Source organism: Hippocampus guttulatus, chromosome 4 (genome assembly GCF_054856545.1).
Source record: "Hippocampus guttulatus isolate MCC_2025c chromosome 4, RoL_Hgut_1.0, whole genome shotgun sequence".
Taxonomy (NCBI): Eukaryota; Metazoa; Chordata; class Actinopteri; order Syngnathiformes; family Syngnathidae; genus Hippocampus; species Hippocampus guttulatus.
Window position 1 is genome coordinate 16,111,475 of NC_141264.1, and position 25,832 is coordinate 16,137,306.

General features: G+C 40.3%; 4 protein-coding genes and 1 long non-coding RNA gene across 7 annotated transcripts in view; 2 read left to right on the forward strand and 3 right to left on the reverse strand.

The window, feature by feature from the left end:
• nfat5a (nuclear factor of activated T cells 5a) overlaps positions 1–8,335 on the forward strand; it is a 32,160-nt gene extending 23,825 nt beyond the window's left edge. For both annotated transcript variants that reach the window (XM_086109000.1, XM_086109001.1), the window contains exon 12: positions 466–8,335. In XM_086109000.1, coding sequence (XP_085965126.1) covers positions 466–833 — 368 coding nt within the window. In that variant the 3' untranslated portion in view covers positions 834–8,335. The remainder of the gene's footprint in view (positions 1–465) is intronic.
• Positions 8,336–8,609: 274 nt separating this feature from the next.
• On the reverse strand, positions 8,610–10,974 carry nudt7 (nudix (nucleoside diphosphate linked moiety X)-type motif 7). Its single transcript, XM_086109003.1, has 3 exons — positions 9,847–10,974; positions 9,430–9,588; positions 8,610–9,297 (listed from the first exon to the last, which is right to left on the reverse strand). Exons 1-3 carry the CDS (start codon positions 10,006–10,008, stop codon positions 8,950–8,952), a joined length of 669 nt encoding a protein of 222 aa, XP_085965129.1. The 5' UTR covers positions 10,009–10,974; the 3' UTR covers positions 8,610–8,949.
• Positions 10,975–11,643: 669 nt separating this feature from the next.
• On the reverse strand, positions 11,644–20,107 carry hprt1l (hypoxanthine phosphoribosyltransferase 1, like). 2 transcript variants are annotated; one of them, XM_086109005.1, is made up of 9 exons: positions 19,680–20,100; positions 18,499–18,605; positions 16,605–16,788; positions 16,001–16,066; positions 15,890–15,907; positions 14,894–14,976; positions 13,350–13,396; positions 12,678–12,754; positions 11,644–12,135 (listed from the first exon to the last, which is right to left on the reverse strand). In XM_086109005.1, the coding sequence occupies exons 1-9, from the start codon at positions 19,695–19,697 to the stop codon at positions 12,088–12,090; spliced, it is 648 nt and encodes a 215-aa protein (XP_085965131.1). In that variant the 5' UTR covers positions 19,698–20,100; the 3' UTR covers positions 11,644–12,087. The 2 variants fall into 2 exon arrangements, with proteins under 2 accessions (XP_085965131.1, XP_085965132.1); XM_086109006.1 differs by lacking the exon at positions 15,890–15,907 and having other exon boundaries at positions 19,680–20,107.
• Positions 19,805–23,231, forward strand: LOC147206117 (uncharacterized). The gene is made up of 2 exons (XR_015100686.1): positions 19,805–19,882; positions 22,427–23,231. It is a non-coding gene; the product is annotated as an uncharacterized LOC147206117 (long non-coding RNA).
• Positions 21,732–25,823, reverse strand: psmd7 (proteasome 26S subunit, non-ATPase 7). Its single transcript, XM_086109002.1, has 8 exons — positions 25,679–25,823; positions 25,225–25,316; positions 25,047–25,139; positions 24,836–24,933; positions 24,686–24,766; positions 23,973–24,064; positions 23,300–23,498; positions 21,732–22,205 (listed from the first exon to the last, which is right to left on the reverse strand). Exons 1-8 carry the CDS (start codon positions 25,750–25,752, stop codon positions 21,954–21,956), a joined length of 981 nt encoding a protein of 326 aa, XP_085965128.1. The 5' UTR covers positions 25,753–25,823; the 3' UTR covers positions 21,732–21,953.
• Positions 25,824–25,832: the final 9 nt, after the last annotated feature.

Consider the following 25,832-nt stretch of genomic DNA (forward strand, 5'->3'; position numbering starts at 1 on the left):
ACGTGACTGTAAATGACCTGGACTGGTAGGGCAATCGTGAATGGGGACATTGGCCAGCTTGCATGTATTTCACACCGTCAGATCTTATTTTTTTATTTTGTTTCGAAAAAACAAAGGACCATTAAGATAGCTAAATGGCATTATTCAGGGGGTCTGCAGTCCTACTTGTGACTGCAGTGGCCGACGTTAAGCCTTTTTGGCTACCAGTCGATGAAGTAGCAAAGCATGTAGTCTTCGTATTGAATATTACATTTTTAGAAAGCAAGCGTTTCATTGGTTTCCTTTCATTCATTTATGAAATTTGTATTGGTGGCTCGGGTAGGCTAGCGTCAGGGCACATCGGGAGGCCAGACAATTTCATGTGGTGAAACCCGGGCCTACAAGTAAATCGATGAATAAGCTTGGTCACTAATTCACTCATGCGTCAAGATGTACTGGTGTATTTCTATTTTGTCCTCCTCTCAGACACTCCCCAGCTGCTCAATTCCGCCGGCTCAACCCTGACCAATCCGGTTCAGAACCAGGCCCAGAACACAGGCCACATGCAGCCAATGATGGAGCAGCCCATGGCCCAGGCGTCATCCACCATGCACAGTAGCCTACAGAGCAGTCTCCAGGCACAGATGCAGTCCAGCTTGGAGAGTGCCATGCAGAACGCCATGCAGACCAACACCCAGGTGACCCTGCAACCTGTTTTACAGCCCAACATTGACACAAGCCTGCCAACTCCCATGCAGACCAATCTCCAGATACAGAGCAGCTTACAGAATACACTGCAGGCTTCTGACATGGGCAAAATTGAGGACCTACTGGAAAGTCTACAGAAGCAGTGACGTGTTTGTATGTGTGGACCACGTGGAGAGAAGGTAGCCATGTACTCCTAAAGTCAATGAGACTTTCCGGCGCATGGTGTTTTGTGCCAATGCCACAAAACTTAAAAATAAGTATATTTAAGAAATAAATGCCCCGCCCCCTTTTACCTTAAAAAAAACAATTACGAGCTTATGTAACTCACTTTTATTAACTATTTATCATAAATTATAGCCTTTGTATATCCATTGTCCTTGAATTGATGATCTGCCTTTTGTTATTACCCCTCTTGCAGGATCAGAGAGGCCTGTAATAACTGCTTTAGTCGTAAAAACAAATGCAGTTTTTTTTTTCTCATGAGTGTTTTAATATTGTGGGCCTAGGAGACGGGGGGAAAACCAGCCTTTTTTGGATGGAAGAATGTCACAACTGGGGAATTCCATGAGCAGTGAATAGGCAAAAGTCGCTATAACAGTTATACATCGATTAAAACATCTGATTGTAGACAAACATTGCGCTGAATCTGATTTTTGGGAGTGTGGAATCTGAAAAAATCTTGCTCGGAGAGGTGATGCTTGCAGTGCATCTCTTTTTTTTTTTAAATCACTCAAATTTGCTCTAACAGTAAATGCTCTTATGTACAATTGAAGGGAAGGCACTTTCAAAAAATATAATGTCCACAAACTATTACAGTGAATCCACAACTATTGCAACAGGTAAATTCCAGACCCACCCAAGAAAATCTACAGTCTTACAAAGACTATATAGAGTGGAGCCTCGATTTGATGGAACCAGAACCAAGGATGTCTTTATTTAACAGAAAATTTGCAGAAATAGTCGTGTCCGGCTGGAGCTCAAAACGTCCGCCCATTGCAGCGAGCAGGGTCCACGTGTTCTGAATTGGCAGCTTTTCTTTGCAGACGCAATTAACAGACAGAGCGTGGTACTCTAGTTCTGCTACCAAGTGCGCTGCGATCGCCTCCGGTTTGGCCATGGCGGTGGAGCAGCTGAGCGTGCAGCGGGGTCGGGAGTCCAAGGCCACACGCTCTACAGCCCTCTGTTCACTGGAGCTTTCATCTTGTGCATACATAGCTCAAACACTCTCTCTCTACTGGTTTTGGTTCTGTCAGTGCACAGTTGTCAACTTTTCAACCCATTCACAAAGACATCCAAACAAAAAGGAAGTGTTCTAACCCTAGTAACTGGTGATAAATTGAGTCAGCCGTTTCCGTGGTTACAGTAAGACAATGTGTTTAAATCTTCAAACAACTGTATACTGTTAAAAAAAAAAGAGAAATATATTGCTTCAAAATCTGAAATATAGTGGGGTCTCAAACAAATTGCCATAAAGTGGGGGTTCACTGTAATAGTCAAAAGTGTTATGAAGCACATTTGTTTTGTTGACTCAAGTTTAACACTCCCGAATGAGATTGAACCCGGTTGAATACTGTGACTTATCTCGGTGTTTCCAAACAACTATGAAGTTTGTGTTATATCTTTTTTTTTTTTTTTGGTCCAACTCAATGTGGATAGAAACTTTACACTTTGAGTGTTGTGTGGTTTTAGAGACATTTTATCTCAAGCACTTTATAACCTCCTGTGTGCATCCAGCTAACCCTTAGATCCATCCATGCATCCATCCATATGCGGAAACATAAACACGCACCTAGGCATCAAAATGGTGGTGAAAAAAGCAGTCTTTGCAGGTTAAAAACATAGCATAGCATCTTCTCAATAGTTTGTACTTAGAGGCCAACTTAGTAGTGAAAGATTCAAAATGTGAATACCAAGTTGTACTGTATGAAAGGGGCCATTTGTTTTGTTTGTTTTTAATTCCAGGATGAAGTTTCAAATATATATTTTTTTAATTCCAGGATGAAGTTTCAATTATATGAGAATAAAATCTTAATTTTAAGATTAAAAAGGCTGAATGTTTGAACAAGTCCAAATATTACAAGAATTAAGTCATAAAGTTGCATGGACTAAAACTTTTTTTTCCCCTATAAATTGCGATTCTGTTTTAATATCTATTTTTTTTCAAGGTCCTTTTCCACTTTTTTTTCTTTTTAACAAACAAGCAATGAATTCATCTTTCTTACAAAAACAATGTCAGGGCTATTATACATTATAGCAGGGGTTCCCAACAATTCCATCGCGATCGATCGATAGCCCGCGGACTGGTCCCAAGTCGATCACAGAGGATATAGGGAAAAATGGGGGAAAGACATCAAACAAATGAAGGCGTGGATTACAATAATGCAAACAAATCTGTGGCTTTACCACTTCAACATTTCCAACTTCTCATGTTTCATGAAAAATGATACGGCAATATGTGGGCTGCACATCTTAAACACTGAATTTAACGAGCTACATAAGTAAATAATAATATGCATATATAAAAAATAAATAAATGACGTACTTACCATCATCCGATTTCAAAACCGGCTAAAGAACCAGGAGGCATTACAAGCGGTGGCAGATGCATCCACGGCGCCTCAATTAATTGAGGAGAAACATCATTTCATATGGTGCCACGAAGGGCGCATGGCTTGAATAATTGATTCCTCTGCGGCGTTTTCACGTTATTTTGTCTCTACAGTGAACTACAGTCTGTGGCGTACGGTTGTAGCGATAGGTCTTGAAGCCCTACATGCACATTTCATCGGTAAGAATGTGATTATAAATGGTCTCGTACAAGGTATATCTCCGAGTGCTTCTGAAAGATTGGCCTGCATCATGTTGTCAGAACCATCAACAATAAAGTGAAAGCTCATCGGGACAAAATGTGCTGCAAAATGCTAACCTAACCTGTAAGTCGCGAATCACGATACCGACATTATATGTTCTTGATGGTGGATGCAAACAGTGAAATTGATTATTTGAGAGCACTGATAACTTTAAAAAAAAAAGTAGAAGTTAAGGTGGCTGCGCTCTGGCTTCAGCCGCAAGTGTCCATTTGTTAGTCCGTTCATATCTAAGTCTGTGGCTTCAATATATGTCAGCCACCAGAATGAAACAAAATATATAGCACACAGGGTGATTTTTTTTTTGTTGTGTTTGTTTTTTAAACTTCGCAAGACTAAAAAAGATAAATGCGTTAGATTGACCTTGAGGTTTCATAAGAAAACGTGCTGAAAATGACGTACACCTACGGCAGCAGGTTTGAAGTGCTGACGTTTCTGCCTATTTTGGACTCCTCTGATATCTTCCGCTCCCAATAGCAAGTCTAATCGTGATTATATTGCAAATGCAATTTTTTTTTTTTGTTACAACTGGTTTCTCAGCTTTATCCTCAGAAAATGTTTATACAAGACAAGTGTTAGTTAACCTTCAAAATGTACCAGGAAAATATCCAATTTATTATGAACAGTCTTGACTCCTTTTAAAAATCCTACGCATTCTCAAAACGTATTTAAAGAAAAATCCCCAGGAAAAATGTGAACTTTATTCCGGTAACATTACAACTTTTTTTTCCTCTCACAAACACTTTCTTCTCTAAATAATCCCTCAGAAAAAAATCCAATTAACACAATGTAATTATTGTGAAATGTTAAAATCTCCTAATATTACTTAATCTCAGTTCAACTTAATTCTGCAAATATGACTCGTTAAAGTTACTTTCTTGCAGTATTATCTGTATTCTTCAAAAATAAGATTCAAAATATTTCCCGGGTAAAAAAAAAATCAACTTTGTTGTAACAGAATTTTATTCACCATCCATCTATTTTCTGAAGCATTCTCATCAAATGGCAGCAGTGTTGTTTCCACTACCCACAACTTTATTCAGTAACCTGACTTTTTTTTCACCCTAATATATTTCCGTGTGGCCAGAATACTGCTCGTCGGTTCAGTGTGGCCTGTACATTGGCCATTCTCTCTGGCCATGGTTTGTTTTTTTTTAATCCGTATTTTCCAGTCCTGTGTCAGATGTTGTGTTCTTCCTAACACTTGGTTGAAATGAAGATTTATCATATTGCTCTATATGTTCATACTGTTTGACCTCGTGTCTGTGGAAGTTTTAAAGAGGAGGCAGGCAGCATGTGACTTTGGCACCTTCCCGACTTTTGTGAACGGTAACTATGATGATGGAGGCGTCCATTTTGGTTTTGCTGTGCCATGTTGGTGCACTCTACTAATCAGTTTAATTTCATGTATTGTCATCTGGTTGTTGCTTTGAAGTAGTGGTCAAACCAAAGCTCCTGACGACAAAATTCCCCGCCCCCACACACCCCACACCCTCGTAATGTTTACTCAATTCTACTAGCAGCTCAAGTGTGTACAGTCCAGAGAAAGACATGTAAAAGGTACTTTAAAGAACATTTATGCCAATTTGATCCCTTAAACAAGCATCGTAACAGCACACCGCTCTACGTACTTAAGCATATCTACAAAACAAAAAAATGGTGTCTCACTTCTTTGTTTACATTTTTCATCTTCATTCTAGTCCGGTCGCTGTTCGTGATCCATTTTAAAGTAAATTATCTTTTTTAGACTTTTGTATCCATGTATCAAAGTGTAGAGTATTTTTGTAACTGAAACAAACAGAGGTGTTGTTGGATTCTCACAGTGCAGAATAGTATCAGTGGTGGTATGTTGTCCGAAAGCTAGCGCAGGTGTGTTGTGCTCCAAGTAAGTCCAGATTGACCCGTTTTCTTTTCTTTTCTTTTTCCTCATCTTGTATACAGAGGATCCTCCGTTTACGACTGAGTTATATTCATACTCCAGTGACCTGGATTTGTATGTAATATGTAGTCTATCGCAAAGCTTCAGCAATAGTCATAATTACAGTTCATATTTGTATTAAAACACTTTTGAGACATATAAAACAAAAAAAACTGTTTAAATTCCATTTATTGTATGATTGTTTCTCAGACATCAACAACAACAACGTCGTATGGCTTCATTGTTATACGTCCGAAAAAATGCCACCTTCTGAAATGGAGTGTGTGTGACAACAGTCAATGATAAATTATTCAAATCCGGAAATTCAGATTTTACGACCAATTGTTATCTTAATTTGAGTCACCACCGATTCATTTTAAACGAAGAAGAAACAAAAATGCATTTCTAAGCAGAAGTCTATGAATCAAAGTTGTTCACTGCTTCCAACACGATTAGGGAACAGACATTTTGGGTGCGAGTCCATACTCTACTGTTCTTGGTCTCGGTTTTTGTGAAATAAATTTCCCTCATAAATGTGACTTTAGTCCAGTATGGCTTCCCCCCCCCCCCCCCTCTTCACGCTGAATTTTTTGGGCTGGTGCAGTTTATAATCCGTAGCAACTTCCGAAAAATACGGTACTTAATTCTCATACTCTTATGACTTGTGTTTCAGAACATTTCAGATTTTTTTTCACCATTAGAACATAATGAAACACGACCCAAATGTTTTGCTTGTTACTTTATGCCATTGGTGTCAAACTCCAGGCTCCGGGGCCAGATCTGGGCGGCCACATCATTTGGTGTGGCCCGCGAAAGCAAATCAAACATGTTGACTTCTATGATGCTAACTAAAATTTTTACCCCAATTTCAAATTCTCGTATGTAATATATAAGAGAGCTATTGTAAGTTTTCTTGTTACCAAAACCCCCATTACAGTAACTTAAAATATAGTTGAAGAAACCATTATTCTTGACTTCTTTCGATGGTTTCACAGTCGTAAGTAAAGTCCGAATTACAGTCAATATTTTTGTGAGAAAGACTCGAAGGTCATTAATATAAATCAATTAACCTTGAAACAATAACCGAGGACTCTAAATATTGGAGAGAAATTATTCATGTAAGTGTACAGCTTTAAGTTGTGTATTTTGAGAGAAAGGGAAGAGTTTGTTTTAAGTACAGAATGCTTTTTGCGGTGACAAAGACTGCAATTGGCAAAAATGTGTCAGTAAATGACACTCCCTTATAATTTTCATGAAGAATACAAATTCTGGGGGGGAAAATTACAAGGGGGGAGGGCTTGTTCAGGTAAAAAACAAAAAAAACAAAGACAAGTACGGTAGGTTATCGGGTCCCATTGGTTCCCCCCCAAAAAACAAAAATAGGTCAGATTATTATAAACAAACCAGGAATATGTGGGGATCCACTGTATACACAGTATGACTCTTGTGACTTTTTTTCTCCCCAAATATTCCATTTCATTTTCAAAATTGTATTACACCATTGATGTAACCCCGTAATTTGTCACAGATCACTAAAGTCAGGATTACAGTCAACAAATGCATGAAAATCACTCCTTGTCCTTTAATATAGAACAAACAAAACAAACCAGTAAGTTCGGTGGGAACTAAGCGTTTCTTCGTGTGCCGCGCGATGGCATTTTCTTGCATGGCATTCCATTCCTAACCTGGAAACGCGGTACACGGTAAACCTTGGATCCCATCTGTAATAACCCACTGCCACATGCGCTACGTGGTCTAGTGACAATGGTCAAACATCTCAAAAGTGGCATTTTTAAATTGTTTTTTTTTTTTTAAACATCCAGTAAACTGTAGGCCAGGTTAGCGCACACTTGTCAGTTTTCAAGCATTCCATTCCTCTTGATTATAGGGGGAACTAAAGAGCACATTTGAGAAGAGTATGCTTAAAGCCATACTAGAAAAAGAGGAGAGTGAGTGGTTGGGCTTCAGTTTCATGAATGTAATTGTTTTACCTCATGCTATGTGCACATCAGACCAATTTGCAGAGAACATTTGCGGCAAACGTGTACATTTGTCCTTTTTTTTTTAATGCATCATTGTCGGTCCTGAAGTAGAGAACACTCGACTGAAGTTGGGGGGGGGGGGTGAAAGCACACAAATCTTTTACCTTTTTACACTTGTCCTTCACTGGTGTGTGAATGAATATCCGTGTATATTTAAATGTGAATTATACTGCAGGGGTATGTTGAATTTTAATGGTGGCGCTTTCAACAGAACTTTGTGTGCCTTGGAAAAAAAAAGTTTTCTCTGCTGTTGACTCTCTTTACTGTCCTTTCCACCCCTTATCTCCTGCATTTTTTTTCTCAAAACTACAGCCCATACTGGTTGTTTGTATTTTTGAACAACCATTGCATGATATCATTCTACCTATTTTGGGGTGCCTCGTGAGATTGAATTGAGTTGTTTTTTTGTTTTTGTTTTTAAAAAAGGGACGAAATAATGGCGATTTGTTTCCTTGCAAGGGTGTTTTTGTGCTGCCGTGCTTCTCTGCATTTACTCGACTGTTGCTGTGAAAGGCAAAAATAAAAAGTTACTGTTCATTGCCAATAGCGTGAGCCGTATGTTGTACTGTTGTAGTCAAAAGGAGCTTACCCTCAGTTTGCTTTGTCACTCTTGTTTTGTGTGTGCGTGCGCGTGTGTGTAGTATATATTTAGCCGTACAGCCCTGCATTTAGGGATAATGGTCAAGCCCCCTCAGTGTGTTATCATTCATTTGAATTATCATTATGTACTTTGCCTTGGTCTGGACATTTGTATACTCTCTTCAGTTTGTATCTGTAATCCTGCTGCTACATTAAATTAATTAATAAAAGTGAAAAAATAACACATTGGGTTTTTTTTTTCATTGTCCATGCCACATTTTTTAAAAACATTTTTGCAAAAACATTTGTTTTTGTGTGTGTAGGTTCTCAGGCATCCAGGTCATGGTCATACACGAATGGTGAAGGGAGGCAGATAGACCCCCCCCCCCCCCACCTTCCCCCTCCCACGCAACAACACTCCAAAAATGACAAGCAATTATGTTAAACTATTAATTTGTTTGAAGAAAATGAAAATTTGTTAAACTAACCCCCAAAAAGTCCTGTCCCCACCAGAAGTGGAAGTCGTATTAATTTATTTATGAAAATGATATATTAAACTTTGCTGCTGTGAATTGGTAATTTCTCCATTGCGAGACTAATAAAGGTTTTCTTATCTTATCTTATACTGCACTGCCACAAAGCATCTATTCTCACAACTCCTCAAATTGAGAAAATTGCTTTCACTTTAGTCACATCTCAGTACAACTTTTTCAAAACATCACAACTTCACTTTTGAAAAGTTACATGTGTCTGCTTCTAATAATAAAACACAAATCAAATATATATTTATATAATACAAATAAAACCCAGTTGTCCTTTGTAGAAATCCCAATCTTCAGTCAAATGAAATGACAAGTCACAATTTACTTGGTGTCCTCGTTCTTTGCTGTAACCCCTGCCTGAGCATGGACATCAAGCCCTCAGCGTTAAAAGTCTCATGACCCTCGGCTTTGGTCTTGAGAGCGATGCTGGCGACCACAAAGGCCACCATGGCGGTAAGGCCCCAAATGTGATACCTGGCTCCCGTGTGGGGCTCCACAAAGTCAAAGGAAAGCGACGGCACCAATGTGGCCTTGGGAGAGGCGGTGGGTCCAATGAACAAGTCCAGCGGAACTGTGAAAACGGCACTCACCTCTGCAGGGTTGGGATGGGCGAGGAACGAATCTGGGATGAAGCCCACAACCGGAGTCACTATAATGGCGTTCTGGTCAAAAGACAAAGTTCTGACGACCTACTCTTCTTGTGGTGTCTGTCTGTGTACATTGCTTGTGGATTCAACAGGTGGCGCCGAATGAATCACGTGGTCTGCGATACATACATCAAGGGTTCACTGTACCTTTGAAATGATGGGTAGCAGTTTGCAGGTGACATGGACGTCACCTGGAAGAAGGCCGATCTCCTCGTGAGCCTCTCTCAAGGCCGTGTGCACTTCATCTTTGTCACTGGGGTCTCGCTTGCCGCCAGGGAAACACACCTCGCCCGCACCCACCCTCAGCTGCACACAGGTTAGTGAGGACAAACAATCGTAAAGGTTGTAAAGTCATAACAGTCGTTGAAACAAAAACGCATCCAAACCAAAAATACAAAGCAATCCAATAAATACATTAATTCCGGATTGAATTGAGCTGCGCCACTTGACAATGTATTTTACAGGGATGATAGAAAAACGTTGATAAACTCGTGGTGCTCAGGGCAGCCTTGTTCCCGCGGGCACCATATTGGTCACCTTGGGTCCAGAGTGCGTTGCGGTTACCTGCTCCGAGCGCTGGGTCATCAGGGTGTGTATCTTCCCGCGCCTCACAAACAGAGGCACCAGGACAGAGGCTTGAGGGAGCTCGGCCACTTCGATTGTACTTGCTTGCTTCCTGGCGTCAAAGGGTTCGAACGCCGCCATCGTTTCATCCTTGACGTCCATCTGAGCAGTTGGGAAAAGGTCACGACGAGAGCCTGCTAACTCCACTCAGGTAAACGAGAGCCAGCTAACTACACTCAGGTAAACGAGTTGAGCAACGTCGTACCAAAAAAAACCCGCTTCCGTTCTGGGCTAAATGTAGGATTGTTAATGTAGCTGAATGTTATGAGGGTTACAGCAGTGTGAAAATATAACAAAAAACATAAAATGTAAAAGATTCAACAACACGGTGAACGTTAGTATGATAGGAATCACAGCGGTGTTAAACACCAATTTGTCCCACAGCGCCACCTCCGATTGGAGGACCTCAGACTGTTTTAGTGGGTAAATTAATATTGGATATCTCCTCGTCTACCCATAAGCTCTAATGATGATTAAAAACGTACCCTCCAATGTTTTTGTTGTGGTTGTATTAATAATTGACGTATTCTAGCTCATGATAACAGGTGTCTTCAGTTAATGACATGCTGTTTGTAGGTTATAAAATCATACCTGTCAACTCATACGGTTTAGCCATAGTTCATACGGATTTTGTGGTGAATCTTACGTATATGGCCGTATCGCACAAATCATACGGATTCTGAACATTTCCGGGTTTTTTTCACCAACTCCAAATCATTTGGATTCCTATCATACTAACGTTCACCGTGTTGTTGAATCTTTTACATTTTATGTTTTTTGTTATATTTTCACACTACTGTAACCCTCATAACATTCAGCTACATTAACAATCCTACATTTAGCCCAGACATTTGCAAAAAGTAACGCAGGAATACAACTCTGAGCACAGTAATGCCACCAAGTAGAATGATGATTATACATTAACCAGACATTGTATTATGGAGATCTACAATAAATATCATTGAAAATTTCGTGGTTTTTTTCTGCCGTTATTTTGACATATAAAATGCTTTAGTATGTTATAAGGATTTTTTGCTCTTTATAAGGATTTTTTTGGTAGTTTATACTGGTTGGCGCTCCAAAAAGTTGACAGGTATGTAAAATGCACATGATGAACTCACTAGTACTGTATTTACTCTTTTTCCATTAGATTGTTGTGGCCTAGCAAAACAATTTCTGCCAGTAAATTTCAAAATTTGGGCCAAAAAAAATAAGTCCGTACTTTCAATTTTCATTTAATTGTACTGGTGGAAACTGGAAACGAAAGTGTCTCTCATTACAGTAGAAGTATGACTTGCGTCAAAAAAGGGGCTTTTTGTTGCAACAGCAACCTAAAAGTGGCATTTATCAAAATTGTTGAAAAATAATGTGCTGTCTATCAGGAGAAAAAAAGACCTCCATAGTTTATGCAGTTAAAGTGAAAGGCTTGTGTGAAAGAGGATGTAATTTTCTGGCATCTGCGTGAAAGCCCGAAACTCTGCAGGGCTTCTGAAAGAAATCTTAATTGTGTGGGATGTCGCTGCAGCACTGGTGGCAATTCTGCTGGAACTATTTAGATAATGTTTTTAATTCATTTTTTTTCAGCTGTGGATACAATGCAACAATTTTTACGCATCAATTTGATGGGAAGGGAACTCCATTGTAAATCAAGGAATCACTGGATAATACAATCTTTTTGTCATTACTAACCATACAGGGAAAGTCTTGTGGGTGGCATCAATAAATCAGGATCATGCCTACTTTCAACTGAAATTGTATTGCAGCGCCCATTATGATGAAAATGCACTTTACCAAATAAAATATACAGCACGATGTCCGGCATCAGTCCACTTGGCATAATGTGTGACTATACAGTACATTGACATTTTATGACTGTAATATATAGGTGGCAAGTGTATATGCACAAACTAAAAGGCTCACTCACTGAAAAGCCTGAGTCAGCAAATGAGTTACATTATCTTTCCTTATAATAGAGATAAATCTAAATGTACACTTAAAACAATTCTTAACATCAATAAATAAATAAATCATCCAACCAAAATATCCGTCATACTACCTTCGGTCACAGAGGGTAAGAAAATGTTCTTTTGCACATGTGGGCTTTTGTGTATAAAAATAAAGAATAGAAGAAGAAGCTCATCACAGTGGTCCCTGTTGTCATCCATTTGAGTTGCCATCGCGTCACACTCTATACTTCTCCTTGGCTTCGTCATTCAGTATGCAGATGTGCTGTGAGGGAGCAGAGAAAGAATATAAACATTTGCTTTTGATGCATGGGATCTGTATGAAAGGAGGGCATTTTGCAGGCCTGAAAGAGACTTCAAATTTGCCGGCTCTCGGAGCGAGGTCTCTGTGTGGCAAAAGATGGCCATTTTTCAGAATCTTTAAGTCGTGTCAGTGAAAGAGACTGTAATGTTGTCGTCACATTGTGTGAAATAAGTGGTACTTTTTCAGGATCTCTGTGTGAAATTTCTGTAGTAAATTTCTCATTTAGGACTATGTCTGAAGGTGGCATTGATTTTGTTTGTCATTGATGTTAAATGTACAAGATGTTGACAAAAAGCTGACATCAATATAAAGACTAAAGAATGTACTGCATACTCTGTTTCGTGGCACTGCGAAGAGACTCACCTCCCAGACACAATAAGATAAGAAAACCTTTATTTGTCTCACAATGGAGAAATTCCCAATTGACAGCAGCAAAATTATGATACGAGCTGCTGTAAAGGCAGCCACTCTGGCGGCGCCATCTTCATCAAGTGTTTACTTACACTGAGATCTCTGAAGTACTCGTTGTAGTCCAAAGCGTAGCCCACCAGGAAAGCATCAGGCACCTCAAATCCAATGTCTGCAGAGTAAAAACATGTTAGCCCATGCTAGCAACAGCCATCCAAACGACTAATGGCGGTGCAGGTAAGGAAAGGTTGCGGTGTAGTGAACCCCTACGATATACCGTTCTTTAAATGCGTTTAAATCCTATGGGTTGGTTAAAACCTGAAATATGTCCTCAGATACAGTCCAACAATAAAAATTATAGGTCTATCTCTTGCCTATGTGTCTGAAACAATAACAATAACTCACGATAAAGGAATGTTCAATGTATTAACTGTGGTGACTTGGACCCAATCAGCATTAATAAGTGAACGCAGCAGTTTAGCACCGCGAGCAAGTGTCCTTAAGGGACAATCTTGAGATTATCAAAGCTAAAAGTGTTGTGCAACATGTGGTGATCACATGCAAGCATTTTTCCTCAAATTAATGTTAATCCTGATCACAGCTTTAATAGATAATGCTAAAAGCCCTTTAAAAAAAAGACAGTGATGTAAAGTAATGCATTGCATCGTTACATAAGTATACATCAATATACATCCGCGGAGACTGTGATGGCCAACTGTGTTTGGCTCAGGAGCCAGAACCAGATTGATGCCAATAGATGCACTCACAATCTGGTCTATACCCTGAACTCCTGGGCGTCCTCTTCACCAGCAGACTGCAAACAGGAAGAAAATGTATGATCATACTGTACTTAATGACACTCAATAGAAAATCTCTTTACAAATATACACATAAGTGCAAGTAACTCAATTGTAGGATAAAGATAGAAAACATTGACTGATCCTGTGTACTGTATTGCTATTATAAGATAAGAAAACCTTTATTAGTCTCACAATGGAGAAATTCCCAATTCACAGCAGCAAAGTTATAAAAGGAAGAAGTAGAAGAACAAAATAAAGACATTGCAGTGTTTTTGGTACTATTGTGAACAGGATGATGTTTCTAAAAACAATGTTCATGCGTGTGGCGAACAATTGGAATCCAGGATCTCATTTCTACTGCGGGCACTTGAATTAGTTCAGAAAGCTAAAATTAGCTCATGTGCCGCAGCTCCGTTGCATTTTGGGGTCAAAGTTTATCGAGCAAACCAGCCTGAGGGATCTTTTTTTTTAGTAACCATTGTCACATTTATCTTACGTAAACGTTGACTTTTGAAATGTTGATATAAAAATAGTTGGGTCCCTGGAGTGCTTCCTCACCCGTCAGGATCATCGTTTGCACAAAGACGAGAACATCGGTGATGGATATATACTGAAAGATGGTGCGCTCACTCCATTTACCATTTTTAATCAAATTGTATTTTTCATCTGTTGGAATATGATGTTTTTGTTTTTCTTGGGGGGGGGGGGGGGACGTCAAGAGGGACAAGACTGACAATAGATGGGACTGGCGGAGAAATTTGCCCTGTACAGGCAATGTCTTTGTACTTGTAACAAAGAATTATTCAACACTAGACAACAACACTTTTCCGAAATAATTAGAAAGAACCTAAACAATGCACGTACTCTATTCGCTGTGCTCGACACACTCACAAACCTCCCAAATCAAATACTTTAAGCAACAGCTATTTGAACACAAACGGTATTTACAGGCACATACAGTATTGTTCATCCTCTGTGAGAAATCACCATTACTGCAGCTTACTGAGCGGGATGTGACTGTCTCTTTAAAATATGCCGGTATTATACTGCCACCTGGTGGCCAAGTCACCCACACCTGAAGAAGCCACACAATCAATTGATCATGATGCGTGAACCGTTCAATTCATTACATTCTATTTGTATTCTGAATGTATTTGTCTTAAGTGGATTTGGAACATATTCCCCTATAATCGAAGCGGGGTTCACTGTAAATACCCTTTAAATTGCGATCTTAGTCTACTTTGTTATTTTAAACGCTGAATACAATTTCTCTCATCAGTGTGTGAAAGCATTGGCTATATATATCGGGAAAGACAATGCTATTTTTAGACCTATGACAGGAAACCTACAAAGCTTTACACACTTCCTGCTCCCCCCGACCCGCTCTGTCAGTACAGATTAAGTCTTAAGCTGATCCATGCTGAAAGTAAGAGTGTCCATTAGTGTTCATGTGCACGCTGCCTGGAAGCATGCTAACCGTCTGCTTCCTGGATGTGGGCGCATGGCCTTACCTCACCACTTTCACCATCTTGGGCCTGCTTTCACTTAGCAGCGAGAGCAGCGTCTGCATCGTCCTTCCCGTCTCCACGATGTCCTTTTGTACAAGGGGAGGCAGGGCATGATTGGTCAACACAAATACAGCTATTTCTGTGTTTTATTAAGCGAGGGACACACATACTGATAATCGAGATGAACTGAAGCATCAAATTCAGTGTCAAATGATTCTAAACCCGAGCCAGCCCCTCTCAATGTGACGCACCAGGCAAGATTTTATAATGCCGTTCCTCTTTGGCAATTTGCATATCCTGACAAAAGCACTCAAAAAGCATTGTTCTCTTTTAGTTGGATCAAAATTGTTTTACTGATGGTTCTTACAAAACGATGTATTTGCAAAACTACTAATTAATGTTGCGCTAAACAGTGGCGAGCGGGGGTGGTGTAATGTACTTAAAAACAGCCGACCCCCCTAAAAAAAAGCCGTATTTCCCTTGACTTATTCACTACCAAAGACGTTTTTCAACGTCTTTTCAGACTTGGTCCAGAATTGGCTGGTACTGAATGAGTTAATTGTTCTGAATTGTTTTTTAGCTTAGATCTTCATGCGAGTCTGTCAACATTGTGCTTAGCTAAAAGCCGAGGGTTCACACCAAGTACATTTGTGAGTGAAATAATAGCAGATCATTAGTTCAGTGTTCGGTACTTATTGGGGCATTTTTATTTGGTGGTGTGCTATGAGATTTTTCTTATCTGAAATATGTACAGTACCTTGGCTAAATAAAGGTTAGCAAACAGTGATCTAATCAATGATCCTTATCTTGTGTAAGGCATGTTCAGCTAATTTTGTTTTTCTCTGCCATCTGCAAAGAAAACAGTCAGGGTTGATAAGCATCATGTGAAACCTGCTGAATCCAATCACAAATCCTGAAGAGTGTGGTTCACCTAACATTTTTTAGAAATCTGTATATGTGTCCCCGTTTAAATTAAAATTTCCAAGAAGAGTATCTTACCTCAACTATCAAAACATGCTGGAGAGGTAACAAAAGTGTTCATGAGAGTCATATTTAGACACGTGTATAGAAATGATTGGCGACAATAGTAATAATGAAGAGGGGACAGACCTTGCCCGAGAGACTGGACAGATCATCACCGCCGATGACTTTGACGTTGTTGGTTGATTTGTCATTCTAGGGGTTGTAAAGAGGTCACACTGTGAAGCCTTATTGTTAGTTCCAATACAAATGCAGTGGTGTCTTGACTTGGCAGCGCCCCCGTGAATTTAAATGAATTTCAATATGGTGGAAAATGTAATATTTCAGTCATTTAGTTCCAAAACTCAAAGTCATGATTTTATTCCTTGGAATTTGGATGATTATTGCTTACACCTCATGGAATCCCTAAAGTCACAATGTAAAGAAATTGGAATATTACTATGCATAAGAAAATAAATCCAAATGATCATAGTCGTAATATAGAAATAGGAATTTGTCTGTGGAAAATATTTTCCTGTGTTTGAAGAATTTCTTTGAGCTTCACTTATTCGAATGGAACAACTGAAATCAAGAAAAAAAAATTTCCAACAGTCATATTTATTAAGGTCTCCTGTAAATGTGGAGCTTTTCCTCTCCTACACTGGATTAGTCCTAGTGTTTTTCCACTTTTAAATTCGCCAACATAAATCTCACACAGATGCTGGCAATGAAAAGAGAGAGCGCGTGAACTTACGCAGTAACTTTTCACTCTAATGAAATCCACCGTCAGTGGGACCGATTTATCGTTGTTCTGGTTCAACATCTTGATGTAGTCCAGCAGGTCTGCGAAGAATTTGTAGCCGCCCTTCAACACGCAAAGGGCGACGATATGGTGGGCCCCCATGTCCCGCACGATGTCGCGGGCCAAGCGCTCCGTCCTGGAGCGCAAACAAAACATTGACACTGAACTACAATACAGTGCAGAATAAATGTCATCTGTGTAAATTCTAAACAAATAAATCTTTCCCCAATACAATGAACCCCGCCGCTATACTGTCCATCTGTGGCGCCCTCACTGTATCACAGATTTTGAAGTGAGCATTTGATGGGATTTTACAACACACATTGACAGTCACCATTCCCACTGAGCAGAGAAAATATGTGCCAGTAATTATCTTATGTGCCATCAGTATTCCAGGTGTTACAGTTGCAGTTTTTGAGGGTTTATAAATACTGTCACATCTATGTTAATTTCAAATTAATTGCAAATTTGGCTCATCGCGATCATAAAACATTATAATCGAACAAGAATGATTCATGTGCCTAATGGCCAAAACTAAACACAGAGCAAGACATGATTTGTTTTAAAAACATCGCTAGTACTAATACTAAAATCAAGGTAAAATCACATTGACACGCTCACAGAAAATTAGCATCAAATTCCAGGAGCAATATGATTATAACTGTTTTTAAAATAGCAAATATTTGCACACAAACACTGGAGAAACACATATAGTCCAGTAATTATAGGGTACTCAAAGGCACATATTCTTCTTAATCTGTGAAAAACAATTTATACAATATATCTTAATTTATATTGGTCGATCTTAATTGCAACTTTCTTCTTCTACACTTATATTAATGTAAATGTGTACCCCATGTATGCACGGCACCACACTGCCCATAAGTATAAGAAAAGTCTGTATTTATTTTTATTTATTATTTTTTAAAATATTTATCTTATTGAAATACGATACGACTGCTGAATATTGAAGGTGAATGGTTATTGACTGGCAACCAGTCCACGGTGTCCCCTGCCTCTCCCCCAAAGTCAGTTCAGATAGCCCCAAGCCCACCTTAATGGACAGATAGATGGAAGATCATCAATGAGATTTGCTTGAAAGGTGCCAGGGCTTCTTTTTTTGAGGTCTGAAATTAAAACGTTGTATCGGTCTGTCGTGGTGAAGAAGGAGCTGAGCCGAAGGGCGAAGCTCTCAATTTACCGGTCGATCTACGTTCCAACCCTCATCTATGGTCACGAGCTATGGGTCGTGACCGAAAGAACGAGATCCCGGATACAAGCGGCCGAAATGAGTTTTCTCCGCAGGGTGTCCGGGCTCTCCCTTAGAGATAAGGTGAGAAGCTCGGTCATCCGGGAGGGGCTCAGAGTCGAGCCGCTTCTCCTCCACATCGAGAGGAGCCAGATGAGGTGGCTTGGGCATCTGATTCGGATGCCTCCTGAACGCCTCCCTGGTGAGGTGTTCCGGGCATGTCCCACTGGGAGGAGACCCCGAGGAAGACCCAGGACACGCTGGAGTGACTATGTCACCCAGCTGGCCTGGGAACGCCTCGGGATCCCCCAGGGAGAGCTGGAAGAAGTAGCTAGGGAGAGGGAAGTCTGGGCTTCCCTGCTAAAGCTGTTGCCCCCGCGACCCGGCCCCGGATAAGCAGTAGAAGATGGATGGATGGATGGATGAAATTAAAATAATCCCCTATGCGCTTTACCCTACTGCACTCCTGCCTTCCAAAACCATTATTCAAATTCACCTCGTGCAAAAAGGACAGTGGTGATTTGAGAAGCAAATGCATCCAGGTGCACTCTACTATCAACACACATGGGAGTGAATAACCCCCCTTGTGTTGCTCACCTGTCCATAATGAGTCCATGAGGAATGATCACCTTGTCCAAATCCTTCTCGTAATGTCTGGGCACACAGAAAAGGTCGAGGTTGTAGCCTTTCTCATCATCTGCGATCTGTACACAGAAAGGGAGGCAATCATTTTTAAAAGTGCAGACTTCTGCCAATTTTTTTCCGCATATTATACTGCTGATTTTGTGATTCACACTTGCTCTATGTGATTTTGGCATCGCATTTGGTTGCGTGAACAGTGATGATTGCATTTGTGGCAGTTATACTATACAGAGCAGTGCTTCAACTGAGAAATGAATGGGTATAAATAAATCTGCCCCATGAATGAGCTGTGCAATCATTATACTTGCAGGAGCCTGACTTCTTGTTACTGTTATATGCAAGTTTTGTTAAAAGGGTGTTTGTCTAAATTTACAATCAGTGGTAGTTAATCCGATTGAAGTTGCTGTACAACTTCTGCAGTGGATTTATTAACTCGGCAGCCTGGCAACAAGTGGGCAACCAATAGTTTGAATTGCTGTGCCTATTTAGATGCTTGTTTGTAATTTTTTAAAATGTTGTTTAGTAATGAATATTATATTTTGTGTGTTCTCTGAGCAAGTGGAAGAGAAATCCAAAAAATAATTAAACGTGTAATCGAAGAAGTTGCAAGAACACAAAAATGCACACCTGTTTTTGCGGAAATTACGCTTGGACGTGTGAAATCTGCATGGCAACAGGTTGTGAACCAATCGTGTTGATTACCAACGGAGCTGATCATTTGCTGGGCCAGTTAGATTTTCTTTTTAATGTGCATTATGATAAAAGTGGGCCAATGTTTATGTATAATTTCTTTGGACAATTGGAGAAACCTTCAAATAAACCCAAAATAAAAACAGACGGCAAGAGAGTATCGCAGTTTTCCCCGAATGCAGGGCCGATACACAAGGTATCCGCGTGCACGCGCCTTGGCAACAGCCCAGCTCCTCAACCACCTGTTTAGCGCCCCCCCCCCCCCCCAAAAAAATAAAAATAAAAATACACATTTAGCACAAATAAATTGCTTCCGTGAATGAGATAAACCACAACAGGTCAGTCTCGCCTGGAGACGCTTGTGAATACAACGCGGCACGTCAGGAACCATCACAAGTTAATTATTGGAGGGACGTTTTCGTGTCGGACTCGGGCGGCAGCCTCACCTGGAGATACGACGCCATGTCCTTGTTGCTGGTTGTCCGGTCCTGTTCCCGGTTCGTCTCAGAGAAGACGCAGAATAGTCATGCTCAGTGCGCGGCGCGGAAGCATCCGCCGTTGTCTGGATGAAGAAGCTCGGAATGAGAGTGTTCGCGGTGGAGGAGGATTTAAGACTCTTACGTCAGGATCCACTTTTCCTGCCCTAATGGTAATAATCTGATTTGGACGACGCGAGGTGTCTGGGCACGGTTACACTACCACTCGGTACCGACCGACGGTCCAAAAAAATTGCAGCAGACTGCAGGAGTGTTCCAAAATGAGAGAGAGCGAGAGGCTGGATATGACGCAGTTGAAAGCGCCCTTCTTCGCCTTTCGATCATCGTCATTGTGCTTTGAATGACTATTTTGGTACTTTGCTACCCAAATACAAAACCCTACTTAATAAATATTGGGTTACCATACTTACACAAAATTATTATTTTCTAAACCCTGAAATGTTATGTATTTTCCAGGGGAGTCGCTACATTTTATGGACAGGGGAGGTATACCTTCAGGCGAACATAGAGTGGGCACACAATTCCACAAACAGCTGTAATAAATTGGTTTTCAAAGTTTTCGGAGAGATTTTACGGAGGAGGATTAGGGCCAGTGAAGGAAAAAAACTATTGGCAAGATATTCAGAATTCTAACTTCTGAGAATAAGTCAGAATTCGGAGATAAAAGTGAGAAACTTCCCAAACCTTGTTTTTTTCCTTTCATGGGCACCAATCCTCTTCCGATATCACTACTTTGTGGAAATGTAGTGTGTCTGGTACATCTGGAGAAAAAAAATTCAGCTTCACAAAGACCAAGCCATGACATTTATTTTAAACCTCTGAAGTATTCGAAGCAACTTGTGTTATCTGGGAACCTATCACCCATTTTATGCATGATGCTGTGCCTCAATTCTCTACTTATTCGCGGAAACCCTTTTTATTCTATAATATTTTGACCCATCGGTCCCTGCTAATTCACGTTTTTATAATGGCAAGGCCGTGATAAGGGGGCGTCATTTGACACATTTTCTCTATTTCTGCTTGGTTTGGTCCCCGGCGAATAGGGAGGGTAGCATTTTGTTTTACACTTACTGTTTTGTAGAGGTGGCAGTTGTTGGACACTTAGTGTTTTGTAATATACTGGGTGACTTAAATACCCCTTCAATGCCAGTAAATATTTAAGAGGTTAAAACAAATTACACTCATAGCAAATAAGCGTATTTTATAGTTTTCTTTTTTAACTATTTTTTTCCAGTTTGATATTGTAAATTCACCGTGACTTTTTTATATCACAATCACTCTGTATAATTTCATCATGCCTAGCGTTTATAATTCACTCCAAATGATACTTTAAGAAACATCTGAATAAAACAACCAGTAGGCTTTTTTGTACGTGTGATTATCTGTAATACACAGTGCTCTAAAGTTAACTCATACACCTATTTGTTGAAGCATGATTTATTTCCTAACCATGGTAATTTGAACAACTCCAGCAAGAACAGCGCTGAGCACTGTTTAAACCACAGCAACTTTCTACATCTGTACCCGGATAGTGCCTGCAGCGCTCACAGGAAGACTATATGCTCCCCTCTTCTGGCTACCTCATCATTTATGGCTCAAATTCAGTGTTGTGACTTAATCTGAGGTGCTTCCCAAGCGTTGCTGTGTTGTCACAACTCTGTAGTGTTTTTCCACTAACATCACAAATGGCATCTTGGATGTTCATTTAGCCATAAATAGCACATGACCTACCGGTAGTTTACGTTCTGCCATCACACCATTGTACAGTCGGACTGAATGACTGACTTGAGAAGCGTGGCGTGCTGCTGTGATTGCCTATTTATTACTCACTTACCACGTGAAATAAGTACTGTACTTTTCACAAACCGTGTATCATTTAGACAAGGTCTGTAAATGCATGTGCAATGCTGATTGACATTCTATTCAATTACAGAGCATCTTCCCTTTTTACCTGTTCTCAAGGACCAAAAAACATGAGTGGGCACTAAAAACAAATCTGAATTGAATGATTCCGATTCAAATTTAATAAGTGATACAGAAAGCATCTTACAAAAAGAACAATGCCGAGGTGCAGCGCAGCACCAGATGTATGGCAACTCAGAAAACACAATTAGCATGTTCTCGTGTTTCAGAACATCATCATCAAGAACAGTCTTTGAGTGTATGAGTGTGTATCTCAATTGACACCATTCCCCAGAGTCCTACGGATAGCCAGAGAGCCGCTCATTTCTTCTTTTTCTCATCTTTCTTGCTGCTGTCCGTTTTGTCCTTCTCCTTGTCCTCTTTCTTCTCCTTGTCATCCTTCTTCTCTTTCTTACCCTCCTCCTTCTCCTGGCCCTCCTTCTTCTCGGCGTCTCTGTTGGAGATCTTGTTGTTGATCAGGTTGTGCAGGGCCACCACGGAGCGGATGAGCGATGCCAGGTAGACCACCAGCATCTGGTCGTTGGTCTTCAGGTAGAAGGCCTTGGTGAACTCCTACCAAGACAAAGTTGGCAACAGTCAAACAACAACAGAATAGAAAGTGGACAAGTGGCAAAAGAATAAAAGGACAAAATAATCCTCTACAATCAATTTAATGGTTGATTACCTTGTGTTTAGAGATGCAGTGGTATCTTGACTATTTATTTATTGAGTTAGTATTTTTGTTTCTAAAAGATATTGAATAACAATTAAGCAAAATGTAAATATTTCAACAGTTTGTGCATCATGATCAATTGATTGCAGCACCATCTGCTGTGCAAGACTTCGCCACTGGGCAGCAGCATAATACAGCCATGCAGACAAACTAACGAGTTTGACTGGACGACTCTTAAGTGAATCACCATACTGCAGCATTAATTGTTTTTCGCAGAGGATGAAGAATATTATGCTTGTGAGAATTGTTATATAGCGTGTCCGGATGCGTTGATGTACCTTTTGTATTCATGTATTGCCTAAAGCATTACCACGTGCCCACATAGGTGATAATAATTAGTACATCGATGCAGTTACCAATCATGTGTTAGCATTAACATAATGGACTTGTAATCTTCTCAGTCAGCTCACTCATATCTCAAGGCACCACTGTATTGAGATCCTTGAATTTTCTGTGTTCAGAACCGTTGGGAAAAAAAGTACATAATTTTTTTTCCTGTCAAATATAACTTATTTACTTGCATTCTCGAACAGAAAAATAAAAATGTGTTTCAGTTTTCAACCATGCATCAATGTTTTTTGATATAGCAAAGTTGAATTAAGTTGGAAACTCCTCAACTCTACTCAAAACGTGTGAAATGTTTTTTTTTCCTTTTGGCGTCACAACTAATAAATCTTGTGTAGGGAATTTGCGCGAATTTATTGAAATAAGGAATATGCCAATGCAAATGAGCTATGTGACACTAGTGGAATTAATTAAATGTAACAGAAATAGTCCTTATGCCTGTTATAAATGAACACAATTTAATTGTATGTCGCAATATAGACAAGTAAAGTTTTGGAAAAAGATAAAAATGATAACTGAAAGTTTCTTGTCCTCAATTTGAATTTTTTAAAACTCGTGTGATTTTGGACGGCCACACTGAGAAACCTACCAGCAGATTTACATCGGGCAGCAGGTTGAAGACGTCCTGCAGCTGGTAGATGATCTGGTGGTTGATGGGAAGCTTGCCGGCCACTACCCTCTCCAGGTACGAGCGGATTTCCAGCAGCTTGGAGTTGAGCCCCTTCAAGCCGTGGACTTGATTTGTGATGCGCTGCGACAGTGTGCCCACTGTGGTGTCTTTGATATCTCTGTGCACACACACCGTTTAGCGTGGGATTGGTCTTTTTATAATGATCCAACGATCTTCTACAACAGGCACGGCCAACCCGCAGTTTGCCCTTTTTAACCTGAACTTTGCAGCACAACATTGCTAACCCCATTCACTGTGTACGTGGTGAGGGGCGTTGACCACGGAATGGAGCGTTGCTGCGCGGGTCAGAAATCTGCCATGACAGCAAGCCACCTTAAATTAAAACATTCTATTTTACAGCGGCGTGGTTGTGATTTCAGAAAGTGGGGGACACCCTGGACTGATTGCCACTCAATGGCAGAGCATATATAGACAGCCATTCCCACTCATCTTCACATTGATGGGAAATTTAGAGTCTTGTGGCATAAAGCAAGAAAGAAAGCTTCCCAAAACCCAAATGATTGTCATTCGACAATAATTATTGATTTACTACGATGGTTACAGCAAGAGTGTAACTGCTATGAATGAGTACCTGAGCAGGTGCTCCACTCCCACTTCTTCCGCTTCCTCAGCTCCAATCTCGCTGGTGACATGCTCAAACGTTTTGGATGTTGGCGTTCCATCCTACAAAGAAACAATACATTGCTGCCATTATAATATGACTATATCACAGTTCACATTTCCACCTCCCACTACATCACAGATTTTTAAGGGATCGGTGCATTTTTATCGTAATAATGCAAGTTCCGATTTAGATTGACATGCCTTTAGTGAAGTACCATGTTGTGCTGCAACAAGGCAGGCGGCGTTGAGCTCTATGAAAGACATGCCGCTTGATAATTGTCAGCAAGAGGAGGTAGAGTAGGTCTCCAAATAAATTCCAGTCATAATTGTTGCTCCCAGAGGAATTATACGCTTGTGAATTTTGTTGTAGGCTGTCTTTGTGTGTGTGCTGCTCTGAATGTGTAGCAGTTGTTAGAAGGTTTATAATTACCGTAACATTTTTGCTAATAACCGTTAAACTGTCTAGGGCATTTTGCATTATATGTTGTCACCAGATTAAGTTTAAATGTACTCTAGGCCTGCCGAAGGCTAAACCTACATTATATTCTTTTAATATTGTCGCTCTATATTCCACATTTTCATGTGGTACAGGTGGGTCTGGAGCGTATCCCCTGCGACAAACTGGAATTTCACAGAATTTCAAAATGCATTCAATGAATAGAGTTGTTATTGTTTCCTTACGTCATGTATTTCTTCTACAGAGATGTAAGCTTCCGTGGGAAGGCCGAGGTCTTTGGGCTTCACGTCAATAATGACTAAAACCTAAAAGAGGCACAACATTAAGCTTGCAGGACAAATTATGCAAAGAAATCAAATACTGCAGTTTCTTACAGAATTGGTACAGTACTGCTTGATGAGCTCATTGATGGCGATGTCATTCTTGTGCAACTTGGGCCCCGTATGGTACCACCCCACAATTCTTTCTCTGGCTACAAAGGGAATATGTGTGAGTAGATGTTGAATGCAATACAACATGAAATACGGATAAGAATGAAATCAAAATTCACGTGATTTACAAAGACAGCCAGCAGTCATGTCTTACCATTTACTTTTTTGAACATCCCATACATGTTCTCCAAGTAGTCGTGGTCCAGGAACCACACAGAGTCATCCCTGTCATCTTCGTCGAACGGTACTGCACATAAACATAGATGGAAGGTTTAATGAATGTCAACAATTGCTCAGAGTTAAACAGGTCAGGTTAATGTGAACTCACTCACCTGCAAAGCTATTTGAAACGTCAAGTACTTTTTTCTGCCAGGACCCCAAGAGGACGCCCACCACTCTTTTCTGATTGCCAACCTTGCCTATTCTGCTCCAATGAATTAGACACAGTTAAAACATCGATTTCCTCATGCCATTTTGCGTCACCGAGGTAAATCAATGCAACGTGCTCAGTACACAACCGCCTAGTACACTGCAGTATTCAGATACAAAAGGCTGTCAAAATATGATTCTATAAACCTTACACTGTCGCTAACATCGTATTTGTGTCAAATACAGCTGGCATGACTACGCTAACATTGCTAGCCTCGTCTCCATTCATTTTCAATGACGCTCTGACTCAGCACGGCTAACTTTAGCTTAGCGTACTTGCAACACAGGGACATCATTTTCGTTGTTTTAAACAACAAGAAGTCCTACAGCAAAAATACGTGTATTAAACACACTGACCTGTTAAAATGGTCGACAACGCTGAGCAATACCAACGGGTGAACGACCACATTTTCCACCGCTAGCTCCGGCATTTTCTTTTCGCTATTAAAACAGATGCCTGAAAACAACGATTACGCTGCACTTCCGCAGACGTCACTTTCGTGTACGTCAC